General features: G+C 36.7%; 1 protein-coding gene across 1 annotated transcript in view; it reads left to right on the top strand.

The window, feature by feature from the left end:
* The window catches only part of PARK2 (parkin RBR E3 ubiquitin protein ligase), a 659,837-nt gene that overhangs the window by 245,190 nt on the left and 389,338 nt on the right, over nt 1-25,309 (top strand). Inside the window, exon 6 of the mRNA XM_009290119.1 lies at nt 16,746-16,861. Within this exon, the coding sequence (XP_009288394.1) occupies nt 16,746-16,861 (116 nt within the window). The remainder of the gene's footprint in view (nt 1-16,745; nt 16,862-25,309) is intronic.

Raw genomic sequence — 25,309 nt, 5'->3', positions numbered from 1 at the left:
GCTGAGGGTGGTGAAACACTGGAAGATGTTCCCCAGAGAGGTGGTGGATGCCCCATGCCTGGAAACCTTCAAGGTCAGGTTGGTCGGGGCTCAGCAAGCTGATCTAGTTGAAGATGTCCCTGCCCACGGCAGGGGGGTTGGACTAGTGACCTTTACCCAACCCAAACTCTTCTATGATTCTATATACCCAGCTTTAAATATACAAATAGTCTGCTGACATTAACACTACTCTATGTTTTAAGCACCTGCCCCAATGGGACATTTATTTGAATGTATATTAATTAACTGTATAAATACGTAAAAATGGCTTAGCGTAGCTCTTACAGTGTCATTAGGAATACTCAGTATTTCAGGCTGTTTGCTGGGAGGATGCTTGGAAGTCAAGTATTTCCCTTGCTTCGGCACAATGGATGGCTAGAAACATACGGTTAAAAAAACCCAACCTGTTAAAAGCATGTTATCCATAGACTGTTTTTGTCATTATGCATTGCAACAGTTCTCTTTCAAATATTTGTGAAATCTCATGTCACCGAGTAATACGTTTGCTGATTGGTTGTACATTATATCATAGCAGCTCTTTGGGACTTCAGTAAATGTTTGGAGCATTCTGAAATCAAATGTTTGAGTTTTTCCGCTGTGGTGCTTCAGTGCGTGTGGGCAAAGTAGCTGTGGTTCCGAATTGTTCTTAAAATCTACATGTGCTTAAACTGCTGCCAGGAGATGAGGAAAGAGCATTCTAGCAAAAAGCAGGCTTTGTCCTTTTGATGCATAAAGCTGTCTCACACTCCTGCTACCCCACCATTGCAACGTCAGAACTGACACAGGAGTATTCAAGTTGCATCAGTGGGTTTTGTTGTCTTGCACATTGAAGAAAAGCTATGTGCTTCTGGTGCCTGTGTGGTAACTACTAAGAAATAACTTCTCACTGAATGCCACTGTTACAGTGCCGTTAGGAGAAGCTGTAATTGTGCACATCTCATTCTTTTCAAACAAAAATATCAGCCCCACATGAGTTTGAGGTTGTAAAGGGGAAAAAATAACAAAAATCACTGAGGAGATATCTGTTAAAGGTGCTATGACTTTTATGTGTTAGAGGTGGCACCCACAAAGAGATTGATTTCTGGGAGCTTTATCTTAAACACTGGTAGGCAATAGCGCATTGTTTGCAGGATCACTAACCTGTCAATAAGGATTTGCTGTGATAACTTGATTCTTGTAATTCACAGTTTTTGCTGGAGCATTTGTATAGCTGGAATTCTGCGAGAATCTCCTTCAACTGATTTTCTAGCTCAGAGAAATCTGACCTAAGAATTTGTGCATTTTATTTAAACTTGAACTTAAAATATTTAGTTTTCTAAGTAACTGTAAAAACCATAACTATTCTTTGAAAATATATAGAAATAAATATGCAAGAGTGTCACAGTTGGAACTGTCTTTCAATTTCATGAAAATATTAGTGTGTTATATCTGGGACGTCTTACCATCCATGAATTTCTGTTCTCCCCGCTTATGTTCCTCAAGAACAAGCGAATTGTACACTGGAAAACTTGCAGTGTTACTGGTCTGCCAACCTTCAGCAAGGTAGAGGCCCAGCCCACATCTTGTTCCTGGCCCTACTTATTGTAACAGTCAGTGTGGGGATCTGAACCAGTGTAGGCTAGAGGGAGTATGCGCTTCTTTGGAATTAATTTCCATCGAGGACTGTCTTTTCATATAAGTAAAATAGTTGCTGCTATTTCATCTAGTCTGTGGAGGAAAGGGTGCTTTACCTGCGATGTTACTGCTCCACAGAAACCACAACTACTGTCAGTCACAAGCCCAATGGTGGTGGTGGTGCCCTTCTGCAGTATGTAGGAGACCTTCATAATCTTGTGTGTGGTTAAGTATTGTCCCTAAGCTATACTAGGCCATACTGTCCTGGGTTCTAGTCCCTGCCCTCCGCACTAGTTAAGCATTTTGCATGACAGGCTGGATAAAATATGGAGCACGTGAACTAAGTATTTGTGTCTGTAGGAATGTAGTTGCATACCCACACTCCTAGGAGCTGAGTTAGGAGCTTTGTGTGTTCAGGAAAGAGCTGAACTCAGGTTTTCTACTTTCTGTATAATGTGTGTGTTTTCCAAGGTGTTGCTCAGCAAGGTCCTGTTGTGGATCTGGAAGAAGTGACTGGAAAGGTTACTTGTCATATTAAAGGCTGGACTCCTTTCCTATGGTAAGTAGTGTTTTAGAAGTGATGGTTTTTGTTTCCTCAAGAGTAGGTCACAGCATGATAGTAATTAAATGATAAGTTCAAACTGTAAACATGTGAAGGGGGAAAAGCAAAGAAAAAAACCACATCTGATATCCAGCTGTAATTTCTGTCTGAAATTGGAAGGGTGCGTTTTTATAATGTTACAGACCTGCACCTTTAAATGAAGCGTGTGTGTTTTACAGGCAAATGTATTTCTCCTTTTAACTTCTAATTACCCCGAAGGGATTATTTTATGCAATGTACTTATCCAAGGTCTTCCTATGTATGCATTACATATTCTTGAACATATAGACCATGTGATGGAAAGTTTGTTTTCAAGCTGTCGTGAGCTTTCCTAGTGAACATTGCTGCTATTAAATGAGATAATGCCTGTGCAGAAAGAATAGCAGTCAGGAAACTGCAAACGCAGTGGTAAGTGCATGGCAGGGTTTGGCAAACACTAGCTGTTTAATTGCTTATGCCATCTATGGGAGAATTTTGGAGTCTGAAAAAAGATTTGTCATAACAAATGCTATAATAGACATGTTATGTTTGTGTGAACACAACATTCGTGAGGCCAAATTCATCTCGTTGGCTCAGTTACCTCTGCAAGCTGTACATCTTACATAGGGAACTCGAGCCAACCAGGGGCAGCTTTAATTTCCAGCGGTTATTTTGCTAGAGTGCTGCTGGTGCTCTGGACAGTGCAAGTTAGTGAGTTAGTCAGCATGGTGTGTTTGAAATTTTGTGAATAAGAATGCACCTGGACAATTGGTTTTATTTAATGTTCATGGTAACATCTGTCTTTCTGTTTTTCTGTTCTTTTTCTGGTAGCCCATTACAAGGCAATGATTTTGGTCATGCTTTTGTATCTTTTAAATTGCTGGTTTTCCTTACATAAAGTTGAAGTAAAATAGTTTAATAATAAATACATTTAAAAGTATTTTTTCAGAAATACATTTTCGAGGTAATTTGCAAGTTAAAGCAATTTTAGTTGCTTTGTAAGATAGGTATTGTAATAAAAATAATTTCTGAAATGTCAAATGGAGAATGTAGCATTGTGTGTTGTTTGTGGAAAACACTTTATACTGCTCATGCACTCTTCATGCTCTCATTTAAAGATTCTGCTATCGTGTAAATCCCTTTTTAGTCACACTTTTAAACAAAATTACTTTTTGATCTGAGTGAGGGCATGAATTTCTATTTATGCAAATTCTTTTGGCTAAACTAAGTATGAATTTACAGCTATTTCTACAGGTAGAAACCTACTTAGTAAATTCAGGGAGCAGAATGTGTTTTGCAATGGAGAAGGGTGGAAGAGTCTTGCCCGCAGTTGCCTGTCTGGTCAGAATACCAGAGGAAATCAGACCAGGAAATAGTACTGGTTAGGAAGAAAATGTGTTTCCAGAAGTAGAGAGAGGTACAAACCATGTCCCACTTACTGTTCATAGGAGGACCACAAGGTCAAATGTTGCCGGTAAAATTCCTCATACCTAATGGCCAAACGGTACAGCATAGCTTATCTGCAGCTAGTGAGTTTTCTCAGTCCCCAAAACAGGGATGCAAGCCACGTACCAAGAACTGCGCCTGGGTGTGCCCACTCCTGAACTCTGCTTGTGAGAGATGCTAGCTGGCACCAGGGACCTTGCTAACACTGCAACTGTATGGATGACTGTGTTTAATCACCCAGAAATGCTCTTGAATATTCTTTAAAAATAAGCTGTTTGCTAGTGTGGATGTAGCCTTATTCGCCCTGGATAAAATTTTTTAAGTTAGGAAAAACCAATTCATTTTTTTTGCTGCTTGTTTTTACGATGAAGGCAGTGTACGTAGATAAAGGTTTGCTTGGAAAACCAAATTAAATCACTTTAGTGAAAACAGTCTATCAAGGCACCATCAGCATTATATTAAAGCTATGCAAATAGCCATCTACGCTAGATAATATGTCTATGTATTAAATTGTCTCAAAGGAAAAATGTCCACATCTTTCAGTTTTTAATAATAGAAAATACCTTTTCAAATCAGATACTATGCTGTCATCTACTGAAAAATGTTGGCAGCTTCTGTACCAGTATGCACATGAAATAGGTTTGTTGTGTTAAATGCTTGTTTAGCTTTTGTTGCATTTTTCAGATTTCTTATGCTAGAAACTATAGGTAAGAGTGCAATGCAAACAGAGATTTCTTTTTTCCTAACAAGATTATAGAGGAGATAATGGATTTCCCACTGTGACTTATGTTTTCTAGTTCATCTTGCATATATATTGCATCTAGCTCATCTGTATATATTATATATTGAAAATACATTTTAAAAGACCCTAAACAACAGAGAACATTAAACTAAATGCCAGAGAACAAATTCAGTTTACTGCTAAGATTTTAGTGAGTTTTGCGGTACAAGATTAGCCAAAGAGAAGAGTTTTTCGGTGGTTTTTTTTGTAGCTTTTGTTTGTTTGTCCCCTCTACCCACTTCATTTATTGCAGCCCTGTGTAACTTTCAAGAACATCTAGTAACCTGTAAGAACCTCCGGGGAAAGTTTTTTGCAAGACTTTAGCCTATAACGCCATTTTATTAGGTAGTGGTGTATTCGATTCCATAACAATGCTGTTTTTTAATGTATGAGTCATGTAAAACACTAGAGACTTATTTGTATTTCATAAGTTTGAAGTAACAAATTATGTGTTTATATATTGAAAATTATAACAGGATTGTGAAGTGTTTCTACTGGACATCATAGTTCAAATTTTGCTTTTTAAAACATTATCTAAAATGCTTACCTCACTAATGAAACATCTTTACCTCATTTCACAGAAGTAGAAGAAACAATTGTAATGTTCCTTGTGTAAGGAGTTATGTACAGATTATACTTAGCTGAAACCAATAAAACGAACTAAACATATACATAGTCCTCTTCCCTCCTTGGATGATGGCAATGTGAATCAACTATTTGCTTCTGTCTATTCATGTGACTATTTAACATCACTCCTCCTTTTCTATTTATCATATGTTCTGAGCATCATGCACAGTATTCTTTTTGGTTGCTTATTGTTTTAAGAAAGCTTCAGTTTGTGTGATGCAGCACAAACATTCCATCTGACTGCTCAGTCCATGTAGAAGTAAAAGGTTTAAACCAGAGATTTAGGGGAAAAAACCTAAACACACACATGTAAATTTACTCCCAACTCCATCAACTCTGGCAACCCGACAAACCTGAAAAATAATTATTGGAAGAATTTTGCAGAATTTCCCCAAACCTTTGGGTTTAATGTGTCTTGCTCTATGCGGGTTAGATGTTACCTCTGTGTGTGTAAGTGGGACGCAAGACCTACTCTTTAGCACCTTTGTAGAAAGGAGAGTATTAGGAGCATAAACCCCAATAATTCAGAACTCAATTAAGACAGCACACCTATAGCTATGCTGTCCTTAACAGAATGCATAGTCACGGCAAAGAACACACTTCAAAAGAAAAGCAACAAGCTGCTGAGTGGCAAATAGACTTCAAAAACCCATTGCCTGTTCAATGAATATTCAGGAGGTGCCAAACATTCATTAGTACATTTCTGAGTCTTCAGAGCAAAAGGCAAGCATATCTCATACAGAGGGAGAGAATAACATTTCTGCCATTTCCTCCCTTTCCTTCTCTCACTGTACCCAACGTAACTGGGCAATGTCTTGGCTGGTTTGTTCTCATTCATACCCTGATCTATGGCAGGCATTGGAAAGATGACAGAACAAACCGTCCAATTTTTCAAAGCTGAGACACAGAGATGAGGCAAAGAGCCACTCCTGTACTATTACAGCCTAATTCTGTCTGCCCAGTGTCCTCACATAAATACTGATGCTCCCCCTGAGGCAGCCTGAGTGCTAAATGAAAGGTGTCTTAGTACTGCCTTTCAGCTATGTTACAGACTTGTAGATCATCTATACGGTTAATGGATGGATGTGAGGCTCTAGGACATTGGTGATATTAGCTGAAGGCTGAAAACCTAAAACCAAAAATAACAATCATTTTTCAAGATGGCTGTTGAGTTAAAAATACCTTTTTTTCTAAGCTTTGAACCTGACCTGTTCCTTTGATATCAAGGGGTGGACAAAATTTAAATGTTTCAGTTGCAATAAGATCAGATGGATGGGAATCTACTGCATATAGTGCAGAAACACAGCAATATTTACAGACTAGACCATGGAATTGGTCGTGTCGTATAGAACACTCATGAAAGGTAACAGCTAGTTAAAGAAATGATGTCGTTTACTTAGATATTTGTGATTTGTTAACTCTGTAGGCTTTTCTCCAATGCTCAAGATAAGATTCTTTGAGAGACCTTACAACATAATGTCACCTGTGCAATATTTACAGCTCAAGTATGGGAGTCCTGTTTCTTACACATTTTAGATTTATTCTATAGTAATTTGAATTCTTGATCACTATCTTTACCCTAAGTGCTTGTTAGCATGGTTGGAAGAGAAACAAATCACTCAAACCTGTAATTGCAAATAACTTTTTGTGCCATAAGCAGCACAGCCTGAGGATCTGATATCATATAGTATTTGAGTTTCTTCCCTCCTTGAGACCTTTTTGTGGCTTACGTTCACATAAAAATTCAAATCTGATTGCCAGAGGAAATTAAGCTCAAAGTAAAGGATTGATTCTCTACAGGAAACACTTGATAACAAATTTAAACAGTTGGATTCTGCTTTAAAAGAGGCTGATGGGAAAGTTTAAGTCCTAGAAATCAGCACTAATGTTCAGGATATGATGATTATAATACATTCTAAGTAGCTACTCTGAAACAGAGACTTCCTCTGTGGCTCAAGTAATTCAGAGGAACTTTTCCAAAATAAACTGTTTCATACATGCTGAAACCCGGTGAACAAATTCAACAGAACTATTTGGGCTGGGCTCCGGGGGCTGGGCTAGGTAATTTAATCTTCCTGCCAACTGCAGTCTTGGTTCAGCCCAGAAGTTAGTGTTGATCAGAGACTGTATTTCTAAATGTAACATGGATGAAGAAAGTTCGGAGCAGAGGGGGGAAGGGGAGAGTTTGCACTCCTCCAGGGCAAGGAAGGTGTAAACCTTTCACATGATTTTATGTGAAAGCGTAGCCATTCTCATTGAAACATTGTTTACTTACAACTATCTTACTCTATCTTTACGTACCACGGATATTACAGTACCTGTGATGTTGTTAATTATGCGTTTCTGGTGATTGGTCAAATGTCTATAGGGCCTTTGATTCCACTACAAGGTAACCTTCCAGGCAAAGATCTGTTTTATAAGGAGACATGATGCCCTACAGCCTTCATTTCTTTGTCTACACTATGAAAAAATGGGTGATAGAAGAGCTGGATCATGCTGAAGAGTCCTGTTCATTCTGTCTTTGTGTCATGGAAATATTACTGCTCAAAGGAATGACAGCAGAATTAGTGGCAGGATTGTCTGAGCCTGAGCTACCACTTGCAGAGAAATGAAGCAAGTATGGTGTGTGGCTGCCTTTAGACAAGCAAAGAAAATGAGAAATGCTGCTGTTAAAAATGAGAAAAGTCACTTTCACACAGAGTACTTTCCTGGGTGGTTGAAATACCATTGTCTGGGCAGCAGCAGCTAAGGGATTCCCAAGGCATTTGTGCTCTTTGCTTCCACTGTGTCTTTTCTAGTAGACAAGGAAAGAATAATACATGATAGGTACTGCATTTCTTGTTGCTTTTCTTATACACAAAAGTCCTACGAAACTATAGTTGCACATTATCTCCAGAGGCCAGATGTCATTATAACGTTGTATAGTTAATAACCCATCATGCCAGTTATTTCAATCTTAATTATATCCATCTCCTTTTTTTAGATTTTAATACAAATTATTAACTGAAAAGTAATACCTGAGGTTTTTGTATTGCAGACAATAGACATGCAAGCTGTATGCACCATTGTACGAAAACAACCTTGTTGGTATAAATCACTGAAAATCACATATAATAAGTGATGGCTCCCTCAGAAATGGATAGTAAGATCTTTTCAATCTTTAATAATTTTGGTTATATCACATTAGACTGCTGATTAAAACTGCATGGTAGCTATAGCTGTCCTGTTATTAATTTTTGAACAATACCTCTGTTGTTCTAGTGAATTCTGGAAAAATGAAAGATAGAAACGTCCCTTGGCAAGGAGAATAAATACATAAACAAAAGATTGATTGTTTGTTTTTGTTGTTGGTTTGTGTTGTTTTTTTTTTTTTTAAGAATATGGATAAAAGTGGGATCTGGGTATGATAATAGAGGCTGTGGGTTTTTTGTCCCTTTCAGTAAAAACTCTTTTAAAAAAAAAAATAAAGTGGGATCTGGGTATGATAATAGAGGCTGTTGCTATTTCGTAGCCCTTGAAAATGTCTCATTAAAAAAACTCATTTACGATGGGTTTTTCAATATGTTTTTATATGCCTAAAACTTGTCTTTAAGTGACTCGGTCAGGGCTAAAACACTAGGTCTTGTAAAGAATTATGAATAGCATGTACGTTTCCCATCCCGTAATCCTGCTACACTCAAAATACTTTCCATATCATAGGCTATCTGTCCAAATATTTGATATGCAACAAATTGTTTTTCATATCCGCAACTGAATAAAAGGTATGGTGAATATGTTTGATTCTAAGAGAAAGAAGCAGAACTGTATATTTTTAGTGTTTTTCTTACATTAACTTATTTAATGTTGACCAAGAATAAAAAGGAGATATTGTAAAGATGTATTGACACTTCTTTCTCTGCAATATAACGTGTCTTTTAGTCACTTGGACACATTTAGATTGCAACTGTTACTGCTGAACAGAAAAGAAAGTTTGGAAAAATGCAGGAGAGTAACATTTCTGCCCCAAACTGGTGCTTGTCTCAAAAACGTAATAATAATTTCAAAAGTTAACTCCCTCCCTCCCTCATCCTTCACATAGGTCAAAGTTGATGTATTCGCTAAGACCAAGCATAATCTGACAGCCTCAGTGAAGAGTTGGCAAAGGATACTCATCCTAAAGAGCTTTTATCATGAATAACAGATCTTTCTTCTTAGCCAGCGGCATTTTGAGAAGGGCAATGGGGTTCGTCACAAAGCAGATATTAGAGAGATGCTCATATTCCTTCTACATTTTTATGCTGCTTTTGTCTCTTGCCAAATTAAATAAATATATACTTCTTACAGACATTGAAATTTAATATATCAGCACTTCGTTGTCATTCTTCACATGAAAATACATGTCAACTTATCTTTGAGGTCAGCTTAATTATCAGCAGTATATTAACAAGGCTTACTATATAATATTTGATCTCTCCTGGGATATCCGTTTTTCTCCTTGCATCCCATAAAGGCATTTCTTTAAAAGTTCACACTTCTGACGGCATCCATGAACTGCCATGCTGTCCTTCTACTGCATGCTCTACAGCAGAGATTCCATGGATTTGAAAGTGTGAGGGCTGGGGAAATTTGTGTAGAAATGTATATAAAATATGTTGGTATTGGTGGCATTGCTTTATTTTCATTCTTGCTGATTATTCTGATTCTATTCTGAATATGTAGGTCAGACATCAGGTGCTGAGTTTTTCAAAGGATCTTCTCTTTCAAATAGAAAAATTATTTTAAGAATTTTTTTATGGTAAAGAAATGTTGTCTGAGTGTAGTGATTATGCTTTTGAAAGATTTATATTAGTATTGGTATGTGAATGGTTAAAGTGACCAACATCTTTAATCTTTGCATCGCAGTATGCCTAAAATCTATGCTAAGGACCTTCAAATCCACTGTCACTTAATAACCTTGATTATTGTCCTGCTTAATCTTAATAGAGAATTAGCAATGAATCACGTGCATTATTCTACTTTTTTGTAGTGATCGATTTAGATAGTTCTTTGACACTGAAACAGTACTTAAGGAATTACATGCTGCAGCTTGAATGCTGGCCTAATACTGTGCACAAATCCTTTCCTTCAAAATGAGTTATCAGTTTGTTTGTCCATAACCACTGAGGCAGTCCATGAAAGCTGTATTTATCGGTCGTTTGCCTAGGAGGTGATCTAGCTAGCCATGCCCAAGACGCAGTTGTGTTTCCCAGCTCAGGGAAGTCAGCTGCCCCTTGGGAGAGTGTTTACGTTACTGATATCATGATCAAGCATCGAATTTATGAATCACAGGAAATCCACAAAGAAAACATTTGATTTTGATTGGAAACTCAAGTAGGAAAGAAATATTGTTGAATGGAGAACATCTTAAAAGAAAGTAGTGACGATGACAGGAGCAGAGCCTAAGGTTAGTTTCTCAGCTATAAGAGTTGCAGTAACATTTCCAGATGAACTCCAAACATAAACAGAAGACTTTGCTTGTCTGAAATTTAGGTAGCTATAGGAATGCTTTTGCTTTATTTATGTGGTTTTTTAACTCTGAACACAATTATATTGCAAAAAATTGGAATTATGGTTAATAATTTTCTTCCTTTGATCTTAACAGCTGTTTAGGTCTCTCAGTCATTGCTTAGTAAAAACAAACCCTGCAGAGTAGCAATCACCAAATAATTGGTACTAGATGGTGCTCACAATGCTCAGTACCTGATCTGAGGTCCTTGGTAGCATCTGCTGAGCTGCATAGGGGAATTGGGAAGTTGGTAGTGCAGGCCACTATTTTGCGGAAGATATCTTTCAGTAACCGCAGCTAGTGAAAATACTGTTGACTCACAGAAGAAGGTGAAGCAGTCTTACGTACACAATGCATTCATGAGTCTGTCACAAAATCATTTAAGATTTGATTGCCGTAATCTCTAAAAATTATTATTTGGCTGTACAGCCTTCCTCATATTAGTTAGCCAGTGTAATTCAAACAGCTTTTCTAACACTTTTTATTTATTTAACTTTAACAGCACTGCCTGTTCCACATGTGAACTGTGACTTTTTACAGGTTGGTTTTTTTTTTTTGCCACAGAGATATTCCTATGCCCTGGAAAGCCACAGCCTGCAATTCTTCTGGGATGTGGGAACCTTAAAGTGTCTCTGCTCAGAGTTGAACCCAGTCTTTCCCAGAACATCCCAGAAGAAGTATTTGATTTCACAGCTATTCTGAAGTGAGTTTCTTTCAATCTGTCCTCAGATCCACTGAATATCTATTTAATTTTTCAGTTGGAAAAGGAAATGAAGCGTTATCACAGGAGTATACCACAATGGCATTGAAGTTTTCTCTCATTCAGGGGAATAATTATGGTGATACAGAGGAAAGGAGGTTCAAGAGTGCTGATAATTTGAAAAATGAAAACTACAACTTCAGTGGCTATAACACATATTAATAAATGGCTTTGCCTATCAGTCCTAAATAAACACATGTGTGGGTAATTCAGGGGAAAAATACCATAGGGTCCCCACCTTGTTCTGTAGCTTATTAAGAAAAGGGAATAAGAAATGCAAAGGCTGAGCTTCCTTAAGATTTTTAACCAATTTACACAACAGTGAATGAGAAACAGGGGTAGGAATCTGTATTTTCATGTATATATGTTGTATATCAGCTGAGGTGCAGGCTATCTTGGTACTTGTTAGCAAAGAACAGTGTTTTTTCTGACAGTCCAGTAAACTGGACTGGGGAACACGTATCAAAAGGGTAAAGTTTCTTGTGGGCCTGTCTCACCTTACTCTGTTTCAGACCCTGGCTTCCCACTGATGGTTTGTGTATGACTTTGATCTTTTACTTACTTTGGTTACTTGACCATATAGAAGATAGTTCACTTATCAGCAGTTAGGGGTATGCAAACCCCTGCTTTGTTTGAAAAGACAGAATTTAGGGAGAGATGCTTTTTTTTTTGGTAAAATATCAAAGAATTTTTTTTTATAAATTTGAGCGTTTTCTTCTTGAGTTTCATAAAATGTAGCTAACACTGACCATGTATCTCTGAACCTTTTCTTCCCCCTTGTACTTTTTATGATGTTGTGTGACACAAAAGCAATAACAGGAGTGAAGAATATGACAAAGTATGTAAGAGCAATGCCTGCTCCTTTCTCTGAATAACAATCTATCAGATACACTGCCAAAAGGAAGACATTTGTAGTGTTAAATAGAATGTTTACAATTTAATGGGACCTATGCCTTTAGACAAGAAAATGATCTAACGGTATTCACTGCAGTAGAAGGTGACCATAAAACTACTCGCGTTCAGAATTAAGAAAAGCACTAAATTTGGTCTCGGCTTTTGCGGTAATTTCTTGACTTCCTTACTCATTGCTGAACAGAAATATCTAACAAAAAAAAAGCATTCATCAGAAATTTTTGTACCAAGTGAGAACACAGGTGCAGAAAGGAGGAATAATGTGATTTCTTCTATTTTAAAATATTTTAGAAGTGGTCAGATAGTGATGTAGACTGCATGAATTTTTGCCCATCCCTTTTATATTATTCTGTAAGGTTTTTCTATTATAAGGTTAAAATTCTGAAAGTATTGTCTCATATAGCATAACATAAGTTAAGTATAGAGAGACATTTTGATGTTAACCTTAAGAATTAAGAACTGCTCGTATGAGTGTGACAGTCTGTGGCAAAATTAGTGTTAGTCCTAAATAGCCTGGCTCCAAGGTCTCTAAACTTGTTTGGAGATTAACCTTGGAACATACACTGATTTAGATTAAACAATCCAGCAAATTTCCCTCCTTAGGCTATCATACACTGGGTGAAAGCCTAAATAAAAGAATAGCTACATTTACATGCCTGATGACATGCAAGGCTGGAGAGTGAGAAGTGGCTAAACTCTTCCCACTTATATTTCACTCTCAGTAATTTCATTGCTGGAATCAGTTCAGAAGCAACTTGTGCTGATGGGTTATCTTTCTTCATAACTTCATATATATATATATATGCCCCAGCATAAAAGGGTTGTGCTTGCATCACGAGAAGTCTGTTCAGTTTCTGGGAAATCTGGTAGATACCTTCTGCTAGCCCATTCCAAAACCAGTAGAGATCTGGCCCCTGGGAGCTGTGTGGAACCAGTAAGCAGCAGAAGGGACCTTACTGGGAAAATGTACCATCATCAGCGAAGACGTCTTTAGCAAAACTGAAGTGTCAAATTTTATGTCTAAAATGTAATCTTGTAAATGTATCCTATGTAACAAATAAATACTTGTGGATTCTTTATTTACACAATGTGTGAAACCAGGCCACATAAATTTTTATTTGCAACTGGAAACCTAATTGAGTTCATGACTTTTAAAAGCCTTCCAACAATTGGAATGCGTATTACTATGATAAAAAAAAAAAATTGTGGAAATGCAGTCCACACTATGCCAGAACTGTTAGGCACTCAGCATACTGAGTTTTTCAGATTCCAATCTCTCCCTGTATTTCTGAACTTCCATCACAGCACTGATGTCTCAGGCCTACAGACATAGACTGTTGTGTTGATTTTATGGAATTGTGCATTGTGTGGGTTGATACCTTTTGTTTTTGCACGGGTGAACATGTTATAAATGGGTTAGTTTTACTGTACTGCTAGTCTCAACACATTTGTTATAAATGACTTTTTTATTCTTTACTCTTGAAGATTTCTTCTGAACAAATACTTGATATACAATCTTGAGGGATTTTTTTTTCCTATACTTTTAACGAGGCCTCTGTTCTGTTTGCATTTAATATTAAGATTTGCTGTTTCTTTAATTGCAGTTTACTCAAGCATGGAGTCTTTCAATGAATAGTTTTCAAGAGTGGCAATATTTTCTTTTGTTATTTCAAATAGTATTTTCACATTCCTTAATGTTCTCCATTCAGTAACACCAAAGCACATTGTAAATATAGTTAGTAGAGGAATTTTATTAAAGCAGTTTTTGGGCTGATAAACAGAAGTATAGAGAAGTAATTTTCCTAACGCTACAGAGAAAGTATTTTGGGAATGTAGCACAAGACTTGACTGGTTTTTTTCTTTGTTTTTTTCTTTTTTTTTTCCCCTCTCTGACTTGTAGGCAGTATTCTATACATCTTAGAGTATGGAATAAAAATGGTATTTCTTTATTTCCCTTCCATCGTCATTAAACAACTTTCATGACAAGAAACTTATAGCCATTGTGAGCTATTATCAAAAGCAATTAGAATCATCAAACAGATGCTCTTTAGGGGAAAAAAAATTAAGTCTAAAGCTATTTCAAGTGTTTTAGAGCTTAATTCCTTTATTACTCTTTTTCTTTTTGCTTGTGACCCAAAGAAAGTTTTATTATAGCGGGTAAGTAATTTATCAAAAAATATTTTTCTTTTGTATGTTTCCTTGCCCATAGTTTATCTGTTCTGGAATAGTGAGTTGTCAATATTCTCTTAGTTGTATGCAGATGTACTGAAGCAAGGAGATATTTTCAAGACTTTTCCTGCATTGAAATAAATCCTTCTTACCATTTAATTCAAACAAAAGTAAAATCAAAGGGCAAAGAAAACTCAAGCTCCAAAACCCATTAGCAAATAATACAAAGATTAATGGATACATTTTTAAAGGTTGAAAATAAATTAAAGTTGCAGATTGTGTAAGGTTTTCATGTACTCCAGATGAATGTGTAGTTCCATTGACTCATTCTCAACTGCTGAAATGCTTCAAGTTGAACTGATATTTAAAAGCTGTGAGTGTGGGTCTTGAAAAAGAGAAAAATGTGGAAGGTCTACAGTCTTGTCTAAGGATGAGTTTAAGCATATTTTCTTGCTTGAGACTACTTCCTGATGTTATGAAACAGGACAGAAATATGATTTAGTTATTAAGTTAGCTCTATATAATTATGTACAGGTGACTACTTCAAAAGTTTTGTGAACAATTACTTTGTTTTTAAAAATAGGCTTGCCTTTAAACTATCCTCTTACCCCTTAGTTCTCTTAAACTGCTACTAACACATGGTTCAGACAATGAGTCCTTAACTTATAGCGGAGTTTGAGTATTTTATTTGTGTTGATTCTATTGCATGTATCAGTGCATTTCGAGAAGCAGGATTGACTAACCTGGGGGGAAGGTTGTATTAATACTTCTCATATGCCGGTTACCAGATTCCACCAACTCCCTACTGCAAGGCTCAAGGTAGTGAGAAAGTAAGAGGTTTTTCTGGACTGATTTTAGTACAGTATTGTAGAAAATCTCAGTGCAAGGCTGTATAGAGGGGAAGGTGATTTTGTATTAAACAAAACTGATTTCATTCAGCCACACTCATTCTCTTATATTCATATACTAACAAGTACTAAAATATGTGTCCAGACAGTCTAGCTAGGAACTTGGGGTGACACTAGGAAACACCACCTAGCAAGTCTTTTTCATGGCTTTTGAGTTGTTCTTAGTGCTGCGGTTTCGATGTGACTTTTGCACCCTAAAGAAGTTGACAGTGACTGTAATTCTTTCTTCCTTCATCCTGTCCCACATCTGTGAGTCATTGCGAAAAGCTGCTGATTTATTCACCGTCTCTGTGTCTTTTTCTCTTGCTGCAGTTTATTCTTTTTTTTCCTTTTTTCTTTTTTTTAGGATTTTTTTTTTTTTCCGCCAGTCTGGGTGTCTTGAAGAATCATCTGTGATCCTAACATCTTGATGCCGTCAACAGCTGTCATTCTTTTATGCCTTCTTGTCATTTCTTCCGATGCTTTTATACCCTTACCTTCCAATTCACACTTCATTTATACCAGTTTTAATGTTTTCATTATGAACCTCCACAATTTGATACTGGGAAAAAGGTTTCATAGGAACAAAGAAACTGCAAACTGTCATCTGTGGCTCCTATTGCAAAGCATATGTCTTCAGACTGCTGTTATTTACATATGCAAAGAGCTATTTGGACATTAAAAACAATCTTTTATAACAAAACCTTATGAAAGCACAGCATGATTGGTATGGCTTTCCCTGGGGTGCAATGGAAAAGAGAACAAAGCACACAGTTGTGTAAAAAGTGTTACGCTAATGAAAGCAGTCTAAGAAGCTATATAGAGTGGTATGGACTAAAGCAACTGAATTCAAACACAATATAATATATAATTGCAAATGCAATACGTGTCCCAAGAGAGGTAGAGCTTCCCTTTAATATGATGGTAAAATTGTATCGTATAGATTTCCAACATCACAAAAGCAAGGCCAGACTTTACTAATTTAGAGCTAAAATTCTGTATTCTAGAGTTCAGAAAATGGTAACATCTGTAACAAAAAAAATGTGAAAATATTAATACATAGTGACAATGCTTAGTATTCTGCCTTTGATGACTATACTTAGATGAAGTCAAGAAGAAGTAATTTTTTTTCTATAAATCCAGAAACTCACAGAATGTATTGGCACTGATATCAAATTAGTACACAAGTAGGTATGTTCTTCGCTAGGGAAATCACTGAAGAAAATACACACCTAGACCGGTATTTTTGCAAGGGATTCCTTATAAACCTTTCCTAATGATTATCCTCGTTTTCTGTTGGCAGTGGTGATTTGTCTGTTGTCTCAAATGTCAGTTAGCCTAAGATAAAGGGAGGACATGAGCGGCAGGTATATAATCTTCTCTTTATCTCTCCTTCAATATTTCAGGAGTTTTACTTTAAATGTGGAGCACACCCAACCACTGACAGTGAAACATCTGTGGCTTTGAATCTCGTTACAACAAACAGTCGCTGTATCACATGTATAACATGCACAGATATTAGGTAAGTACAACGAAAAGTGTCAGAGATGCAGTCTCAGTGCTTCAGAGTACTTATTACTTTCAAAGAGCTTTTTTTCCTCTGCTGGTTTTCCTTTTTAAACATTTTTTTCGCCTGGTATCATAGTGGAAAACGGGCCACATTTTCAGGTGTGTTCTTTGTTTTGCGGTATTATTACAATTTAAATTTTTCTAGCTTTGTTGAGTTGCAGGTGGAAATCTGACTGCTTAAGTTCTAACTACAACATCAAGTGCTCAAGATAGTGGCATAAGTGCGTAGATCTTTGCTGCTAATCCGTATTTAAAAGCCGGTGAATGAAAGCACAACTTTGAGGGGGACAAACTGTTCCTGCAGAAAGGAACTTTTTGGTCTTTGTTTTATAAATGAAAGCAAAATTTCTTATGATGCATCTATTCTCATGTTCTTGTTTATTGCAGTTTTAAATACTGTAATCCATCTTACCGTATGGTATTTGGGCACATATATTGAAGAATACCATTACGTGCAAATGCATGGATTAAAAACCAATTGCCCGAGAAAGACAGCTACCATTGTTGTGAAGAATTACCTGAAACACATTTATCTACTGATTAGGAGATGTTTTGAGGTGGAACCTCAAAACTAATGACACCATGTTATACACTCTAAGTGTTGCTATTGATTGGTCTGCATTTTGCAATAGAAGAAAGAACTTAGAAAAATCTTATAGGATAGGAGGAGGTGTGAATGAAACAGTTAAGAGATCTCTTTTTGGGGAAGAAAAGCTGGATTCCTGGAAGTAAAATTCCTATTTAAAATAATAGGTGGTTTTTCTGATTCTATCCCAGACCTAGTATAATTATATTGTGTTGTGCTTGCATGCTGCTGCGTTGATAGCAGCTGATTGGCTGCTGACAGTATTTGGCTCAAGAAAATGAGTCTTAGAGATTAAAAGATAATTGTGCATTGAAGAGAAGAGTGTGGTGTCCATCACTTCCCATATACACAGCATTTACAGTGTTGCCATGTGTCTCTTTCAGAGACTACCTTGCAGGCAGTCCATGCTGAATTACTTAGATAGTTTGCCCCCAGTGGTTAGGTATGCAGCAGTATTAACTTCTCTGTAATTAAGGATAATATGAAGTTTCCATTCTGAGCCCAGCTTTCTCCTTTTCCCAAGAACAAGAGGGAAGACTATCAGACATAAATATGATTACTTAGGTTTGAGAACTGGTTATAATTATTTCAATCAAATTTTAAATGGATATGTTGACATTTTCCTGAATCGGTGTATTCAGTACAGACCTATTCAAACATATTCATGAAGTTGTAATTTTTTCCTCTGTTTTGTGGCAAAATCCCAAAGGAAAGAAAGAGGTAAGACTTCATTTTCTGGATTTGCTTAGCTGAACTGTTCCCAGGACTAACTATTGGCTTCCTAAACTTTACTAGTAAAGTTTAGTGGGACTATTTATTGACATGTCACAAAAGCATATCAATTCTCATTAATTTAAATTAAGGCATCAAATAACTATGGGAGACCTAAGTTTCAGAAGACTTTTAGCTCAGCACACAATCTGGGAATATTTATTTATCAATAAGCTTATTGGATTTATACACTAAACAGGGAAGGAAGACACATCTTCCTGTTGGCCTCATGCCGTTCAGATTATTTCTAGCTTACAGGACCCCTTCTGAGATGCCGTTAGGTGATCTTAAAGTATTTTATTTCTAAAAGTTCGTAGGAGTTCTGACTGAGTATCCTAAGAAACAGGGTAGGATTGGGTGCCTGAACATCTGACAAGGCACTAGCAATTCCTAGTTATCTATCCACGATGGGGACAACAGGTTCTTTGAAGTTACTCATACACATAATAAGTCTTTCAGTCTTCTCTTTATTTTGTGTAGCAGATACAGTTGTTCATAAATAGGTTTGTCTTCTGTTATGGAGCATAGAGGTAACTTTTTAGATAATGAAAGTTCAGTTTAGTTTTCTGAATGGCTGACAGATTTTATTTGATCATAGCAAGATCTCTGAAGACTGTAGTATGAGAAGAGGATTAGATGGCAGATGTTATAAAAACAGCCTACAGAGCAGTTGTATCCCCTTCAATCTCCAAAAAGTCAGGGGAATACTCTTCTGACCCAGTATGTCTTGTAGGCCATGGAATTAATTGTTTGGCAGGAGGCAGTGAAATCAGTTATCCCAAGAGTGAGCGGGAGAGTACTCCAGAAGCTTTCTTGCAGTTTTAAAGGTTGTAAATGCATTAATAAATTTATGTAGCCAGAATTTGACTTCTCATACTTCCTAGAGCTATAGATGTAGGTTTCCTCTTTGTTCCTCAAGTGATGCAGTGAAATGATGAAGAGGATATTCTCTTTTCTGCCATATTGTATATTTCATATGATTTCATAAGTGACCTCTGTTCTCCTGCACACCTCCTAATTTCTTCCCACCCATAAGCACTGGCCTGTGGAACTGCACAAGATGAAATCGGCAGGAAGTAGCCAATATTATTTCAGTTCCTTCTCTCTTTCATGGTTAACTAACATGAAACTATTGTACCTTGACTCTTCAGGTAGCACCGTTCCTTACATGAAAACATATACGAAAGAGAATTGTGAAATGATAGTTGTTGGTCAAAAGAGAGAAGTTGCAAGGGATGCTTGAACTCTGTACTGATTCATATGGTGTGTCTTCTGGAAATGAACTGATTTTGGCAGCATCTTCTGTGGTGTATTTACAGAACTAGCTCCTAGGTATAGGTTAAAGGCCAGATATCAGTCTCTGTCAAATTGGTACCTCAGCATTTTGCAGCAAGAATGCAGACTAAACTACTTAAAAGTGGCTAGTTCTCCTGTCCCTTCTAACAATTCACTGGGCAAGAGGAATGATTTGGCTTACTGCAGTGCAGAGCCCTAGTATGTGTCTGTACTGCTAAATAAAAGAGGGACAATGGCTGATCCCTGATCCCAAGCCAAATGGCAATGGCTGACAGATATCCTACACAATGATAGGTAGCCTGCTCTTCATCACAGCCAGCTTGGGATAATCTTGAAGCTGAAACCCAAAGGCTCGTTGCTGAAACTAGATCTGCAATGAAAGTATACTTTTTATCCTAGCGGTAAGGTGGCATGGAAAAGGGTTATTCATGTCCTAGTATTCTCTGTGTAGGGCTCGGGAAACATCAAAAGAGGTCACCAAACACCATGAAGTACAATGAAGGGGTAAAATTGCTGAACTAACAGCTGAGCTTCATGGGATAAACAGTACCTATCTCCAGGACCTGTGTCCACTGGGTTCTCAAGAACTCTAAGTATTTCTAGACTTCAGGAAAAGTTGTCTGTTCCTGACAACTTCCTGTGTTTTTGTTAAGCTCTCCACTCTATTAAAAAAAAAAAAGAAACAAGAAAAAAGAAGAAAACAAATAAGAAAAAAAAACTTGTCTAAAAGCCCCTTCTCTAGGCAACGTTAGAGGAACTAAAATGGAAGAAAATTGTTCTGTCTCATCATGTCAAAATATTGATACACATTTCTGTGATAACTCTAAAGTTTTGAGAATGTATCCATACATTAAATGCTGATTATCTTTCAGAAGTTTGATTTTTAAAGCCATAAAAGTCTATTATGCAGTTTTGTCTAATATTAAACATTTGTAGGTGATACCAAGAACTGAGGTACCAAGAAGACCTTACTCTACTTGATTTTTTGCATGGCCGGTCTTGTGAGTTGTTAAAATATAATTTCACATGTATCTTTGGGTGAATGAAATAATTTTCCAATTAAAGCTGTGAAAGAAATTTAGTTTCTGTTTCTGATTTTCTTTTTTTCCAGTTGCAAGGATGGTCAAAGGTAAGCCCATTTTGCAAAGAGCTAGAGATAGGACAATGAAATAAATTATTCGTGTTGCACAAAGGTCATAGTAATTTCTTGGGCTACTTATGAAATCTCTGCTCAGTTTTTTGAGTTTCTAATTCTTTTCTCCAACCAAACATTCCTGGAATATTTATATATAACTCAAAGAAAATACACAAATACCCATAACTTTTTTACTTTCATTAAACATTTAGGTGACTATATGTATTTGCGCTGGCAATTACTTTCTAATACTCCTATGCAGTTGAAAAGTAGGATCCAGGGCACTGAAGTTTGCAGTATTTTGTGAAACCCTCCTTCATAATTCTATAGCATTCAGGTGGAAAAGATGAATAACTGTATTTGGTACATTAACTATTACTTTGTATTAGCTACACTACAGTAAAAAAAATAATTTGTGTCCGTTCTTCAAAATACATTTTTCTTCCTTTTTGCTGAAAAAATTTAAACAGGAAAAGATAACCAGTTACTATTTATGTATTTCTTAAATATTATTGTTCACAGCAAGATACACCATTTCTCTAGTTGTTTCCATCCATTTATCATGGACAGTTAGTCCACCACAGGCAGAGCAGTCAGGCTCCAAGATTCTTGGCACAGCATATGTATGGTTTTAGCAAGGTTTGTAGAGCTCATAAAAATCGTATTTAAAGCAGTAGTGTACTCTATGGTATATAGAAAAAATACAAAGTAGAAGTAATGTTTAAGCTTATTGCCAATTTTTATTCTCAAGTTTACATTAGGCACACTTTCTGTTTGCCTTGGGTTTATATTTGATATGAATATTTTCATGCAGCTCTGACCAACAGAGTGAAATACTTCAGAGCCACATACCCTTGTAGGTCTATGCTAAATCCATAGGCCGTATTCCATGTAGTGTAATGCCTTTCAATGTATTCTGCCTATCTACGGCAGAGTTAGTGTGAACTGGCAGCCTTTATGCATTTATTTTTTTCTGTAGCATTCAAGGTGATGGGTTGCTATTTTATGTCTTTGAAGAAGCTCTTAATAGGTTGAGCAAATGGCTGAAAGTTGAAACAAATACTAAAACTGTGCAATCCTCAAGGGGAGATCTGCTTTTGTCAACTGTTTCCAGTAGAAATAACATCAAAAGCGGTTAGGAGTACCCCAGGGTACCCATAAATCAGGCTCAGGAATAACAGCAGTGTTAAGCAGTGTAAAAATAAAATGTGCAGAACAGAAGTGCCTCACGTCGTCTTTAACAAACTAGGTAGGGTACAATTCCTAAAGGCACCATTATTTTTAGCTTCCAACAGATACAGGTAAGTGTAAATGATATATAGGGCTTGCTGTCACTTAACAGGTAGAAAAAATTCTCCAGAAGGTGAAGTATTTGCTGTTGTGTCATCAGAATGTTTTTATCAAATAAATCTCTACTTCATAATCTTGGACAAAAAAATGTTTTGTTTTGTTTAGACAATGGAATCTTGTAATATGTTTTTCTGCTATTCAGACTTCCTAATACTAGAGTTGAAGTGAGAGCTTAATTTTGCTAGCGGTAAGAGTTAGAAGTGCATATGCTAGATGTTCTTCAAGGGTAACCACGATGTAAGGTCTTTGTCATAATTCTTTTCAGCCAAATCAATTCAGACTGTGATCACATTAGACTCCATGGGCAGGAGAGTATTGGAGAAGGTCAGTGCTTGGAGGGAAGAACTCAAAGGGAATGTACTATAGGAAGTCCTGTTAGAGATTCAGTAGACTCTGAAGCTCTCTTCTTCAGTCAATAAAGAATGAATGACTCTGCATGTCGTTCGGGATAACTGTGTGTTAATCTGGTTCTGGTGGGACTACTTTGAGCCTCCTAAGCTTCTCACTAGCTCTTAATAAGCCATCTTTTTTTTCACTCTATTTTTTTTTCTGAAGAAAAAGTACAATTTACAAATTTTTTCCTTCCAGCAGCAGTTTGTGCCATCCCCTATCACTCCTACTCACTCATTTCTGTTACTGTAGAGTCAGGACTGAGACTCATGAGCTTCATTTTCATGGGGTAGTATTTCCAGATTGGTAAGGGATAGAATAATTTGCTTCTCAATAAATATATATGGGAATGATTTTCAGTTGTGGATTTTACCTGTGGATTTTACCTGCCAAGGAAAGACCAACTCCCCCAGGTTATTATGGGGATTAGGGTTTTTGTAATGTAATATTTTGGATTTTGATTTTTATGACATTATTGTTGATATAGAAGGTGTTCCAAGTTGCTTATTGACCACTACATGCTGTCCCATATTGCGCATTAGCGTTCTACATTGCTTTGAAGTAAAATATTTATTTTATTATGGTTTAAAAGATTGTTTAGAAATGTCTGAAATCATTTGCCTTACCTTTCTTTCTTTCTTTCTATAAATAGCTGGTATTAATGCAGTCTGGATTTAAAAAAAAGAGGGAAAGAATATCAGAAGAAGAATATAGCAGTGAATATGTCAAAAAGTATATGAGGTAGCAGGTCTGCCATGGTATTCAAAACCTTTAAAATACAAATAATTCCAGAATCTTTAGTTTCATGATTTGAAAGAAATGTTACAGATGAAGTGACAATTTGCAAAAGTCAGCTTCTGATAAGAATCCATATCTGAACTGTAAACATTTTCAAAGTGAAGAAGCTGTCCTACAAATTTGATGCAGGTCAATTTTCCTGTTATTGAAGAGAGGTTTACCAGGGACCTTCTGTTCCCTTCTGAGATCAAAATGCAGACTGTGTCCATTAAAAGACATTGCCCATGTGATGTTTTTCAGAAGGGTAAATAGCACCTTATTCTAGACTTATAATTGCTATTTCACTTGTGGGGTATAGGATCCTAAAATTACCCTTGGGCCATTATAATCCGAGCAAGTTATTAGATCTATATTTAGCTCATCTTTTTTAAAGTACGTTTTCCCTCTCTGTGACCTGTGTTGATAATGTGGTCTCCGCTCCAAATCTCTGCTTGTTACATTCTGTTGTCTTTATATACCTTGAGTAGTTCAAAGAGGAGTGGGAGAAGATTATGTTAAGAATTAAATCTACTTTGTCTAAGTACTATGACCATCAGGGACAATGTCTACTGCTTTCTCTCCTAATGCTCCTGAAATTAATGGGATTTCTTAAGAATCACTTATTTAAAGTATGAAATTAATCAAATATCAAACTAAGAACTGTTACTAATTGGTTTAGAGCTTTTTCTTTTCCCCAATAAGGTAGCCTATGGAATACTGATTGTTACAGCTGTAATATTTGAGTTCTGATACAAGCAAAATTGTGCAGAGAAAACATTTTGTTGGCACTTTTGTTGGTATTTGAAACGTGAACAAAATCTAATAATGCCAGTAAGTGACCTTCATTTCTTTACTGGCGCACACAGTGGGTTTTAGACTCAAACACTTGTACCGTGGGCTTCTGGAAGATGTGCCTCGTGCATGAAATTCAGTTGCCTTAACCTTTCCATTGAACTGTAACCACTAATATACAGCAGCCACCTATGGCAATGACAGGACAGCATTGCAATTCTTACTGTTTTGCCTCTGAATCTATTAAGATCTGCACTGCAACCGCATCTCAGTGAGACAGCTTCCAGCTTCTACAGATTTGTGAAGAAAAGAATAGATTGGTGAAGCTATTGTACGTGTCCTTTGCTGGCAGAGGACAAGCGAGGAGGATTTTATGCAACCTCACTCGTCTCCTTTGCTAAACATAAAGCATGAACTTCTTTTCTCTCCATCTGAGAGAACAAAACCTGCCTACTTTCCCTTCTTTATGGTTTCACCTAAAGCCTGCAGATTGCAGAATATTATCAGTAGGCTCTATATTAGATGTTGTATCTTCTCTGCCATTCTTATTTATGGCATGATTAATACAGTGAGCTGTTTTTGCAGATTTCTTTGCTTATGTATTTTAATGCATGTTGCAAGACACAAAGACTTAATAGTTTAAATGTATTTGGATGAATTAGTACTTTTAAAACTAAAATGTGTCAGGTATCCAAGTATACCATGTGCAAAATTTGGTGGACCTCACTTCCAAAATATTTTGAGGAAGCCTAAGACTATGACTACTTGCATATGAGCAATCAATGAAAAATGATAGCTAATGAATATATTTTTGGTGCAAGTGCTGTAAGTTTAAATAGAAAAATTAGAATTCATTTGCAATGTCTAAGAAAAGCAGAGTAGCAGATGTTTGTGAAATGTTGTTCAAAGAGACATTTTTGAAACTTGCAAGCCCACAGAATGCCTATTCTGTCATAGATATTTGCAGGTTCACGTGTTTGTGACTTTCTTTTCTTTTTAAAATTAATTCCTTAACGTGGAAGACAAAAGTTTTCATCTCTGGTTGGTTTTGCTCCAGGGCAAGGTTAGTAATAGTTGATTATTATCACCATCTGATAGCAGTATAGTGACCTATGAGAAATGTTATTGGAGTTGTTGTCTGTCCTGGTTTCGGCAGAGATAGAGTTAATTTCCTTCCTAGTAGCTGGTACAGTGCTGTGGTTTGGATTTAGGATGAGAACAAAGTTGATAACGCACCAATGTTTTAGTTCTTGCTAGGTAGTGCTTACACTAGTCAAGGGCTTTTCAGCTTCCCATGCTCTACC

Source organism: Aptenodytes forsteri, unplaced genomic scaffold (assembly GCF_000699145.1).
Source record: "Aptenodytes forsteri isolate BGI_AS27 unplaced genomic scaffold, ASM69914v1 Scaffold122, whole genome shotgun sequence".
Taxonomy (NCBI): domain Eukaryota; kingdom Metazoa; phylum Chordata; class Aves; order Sphenisciformes; family Spheniscidae; genus Aptenodytes; species Aptenodytes forsteri.
This window is presented reverse-complemented; position numbering and strand designations above follow the sequence as displayed.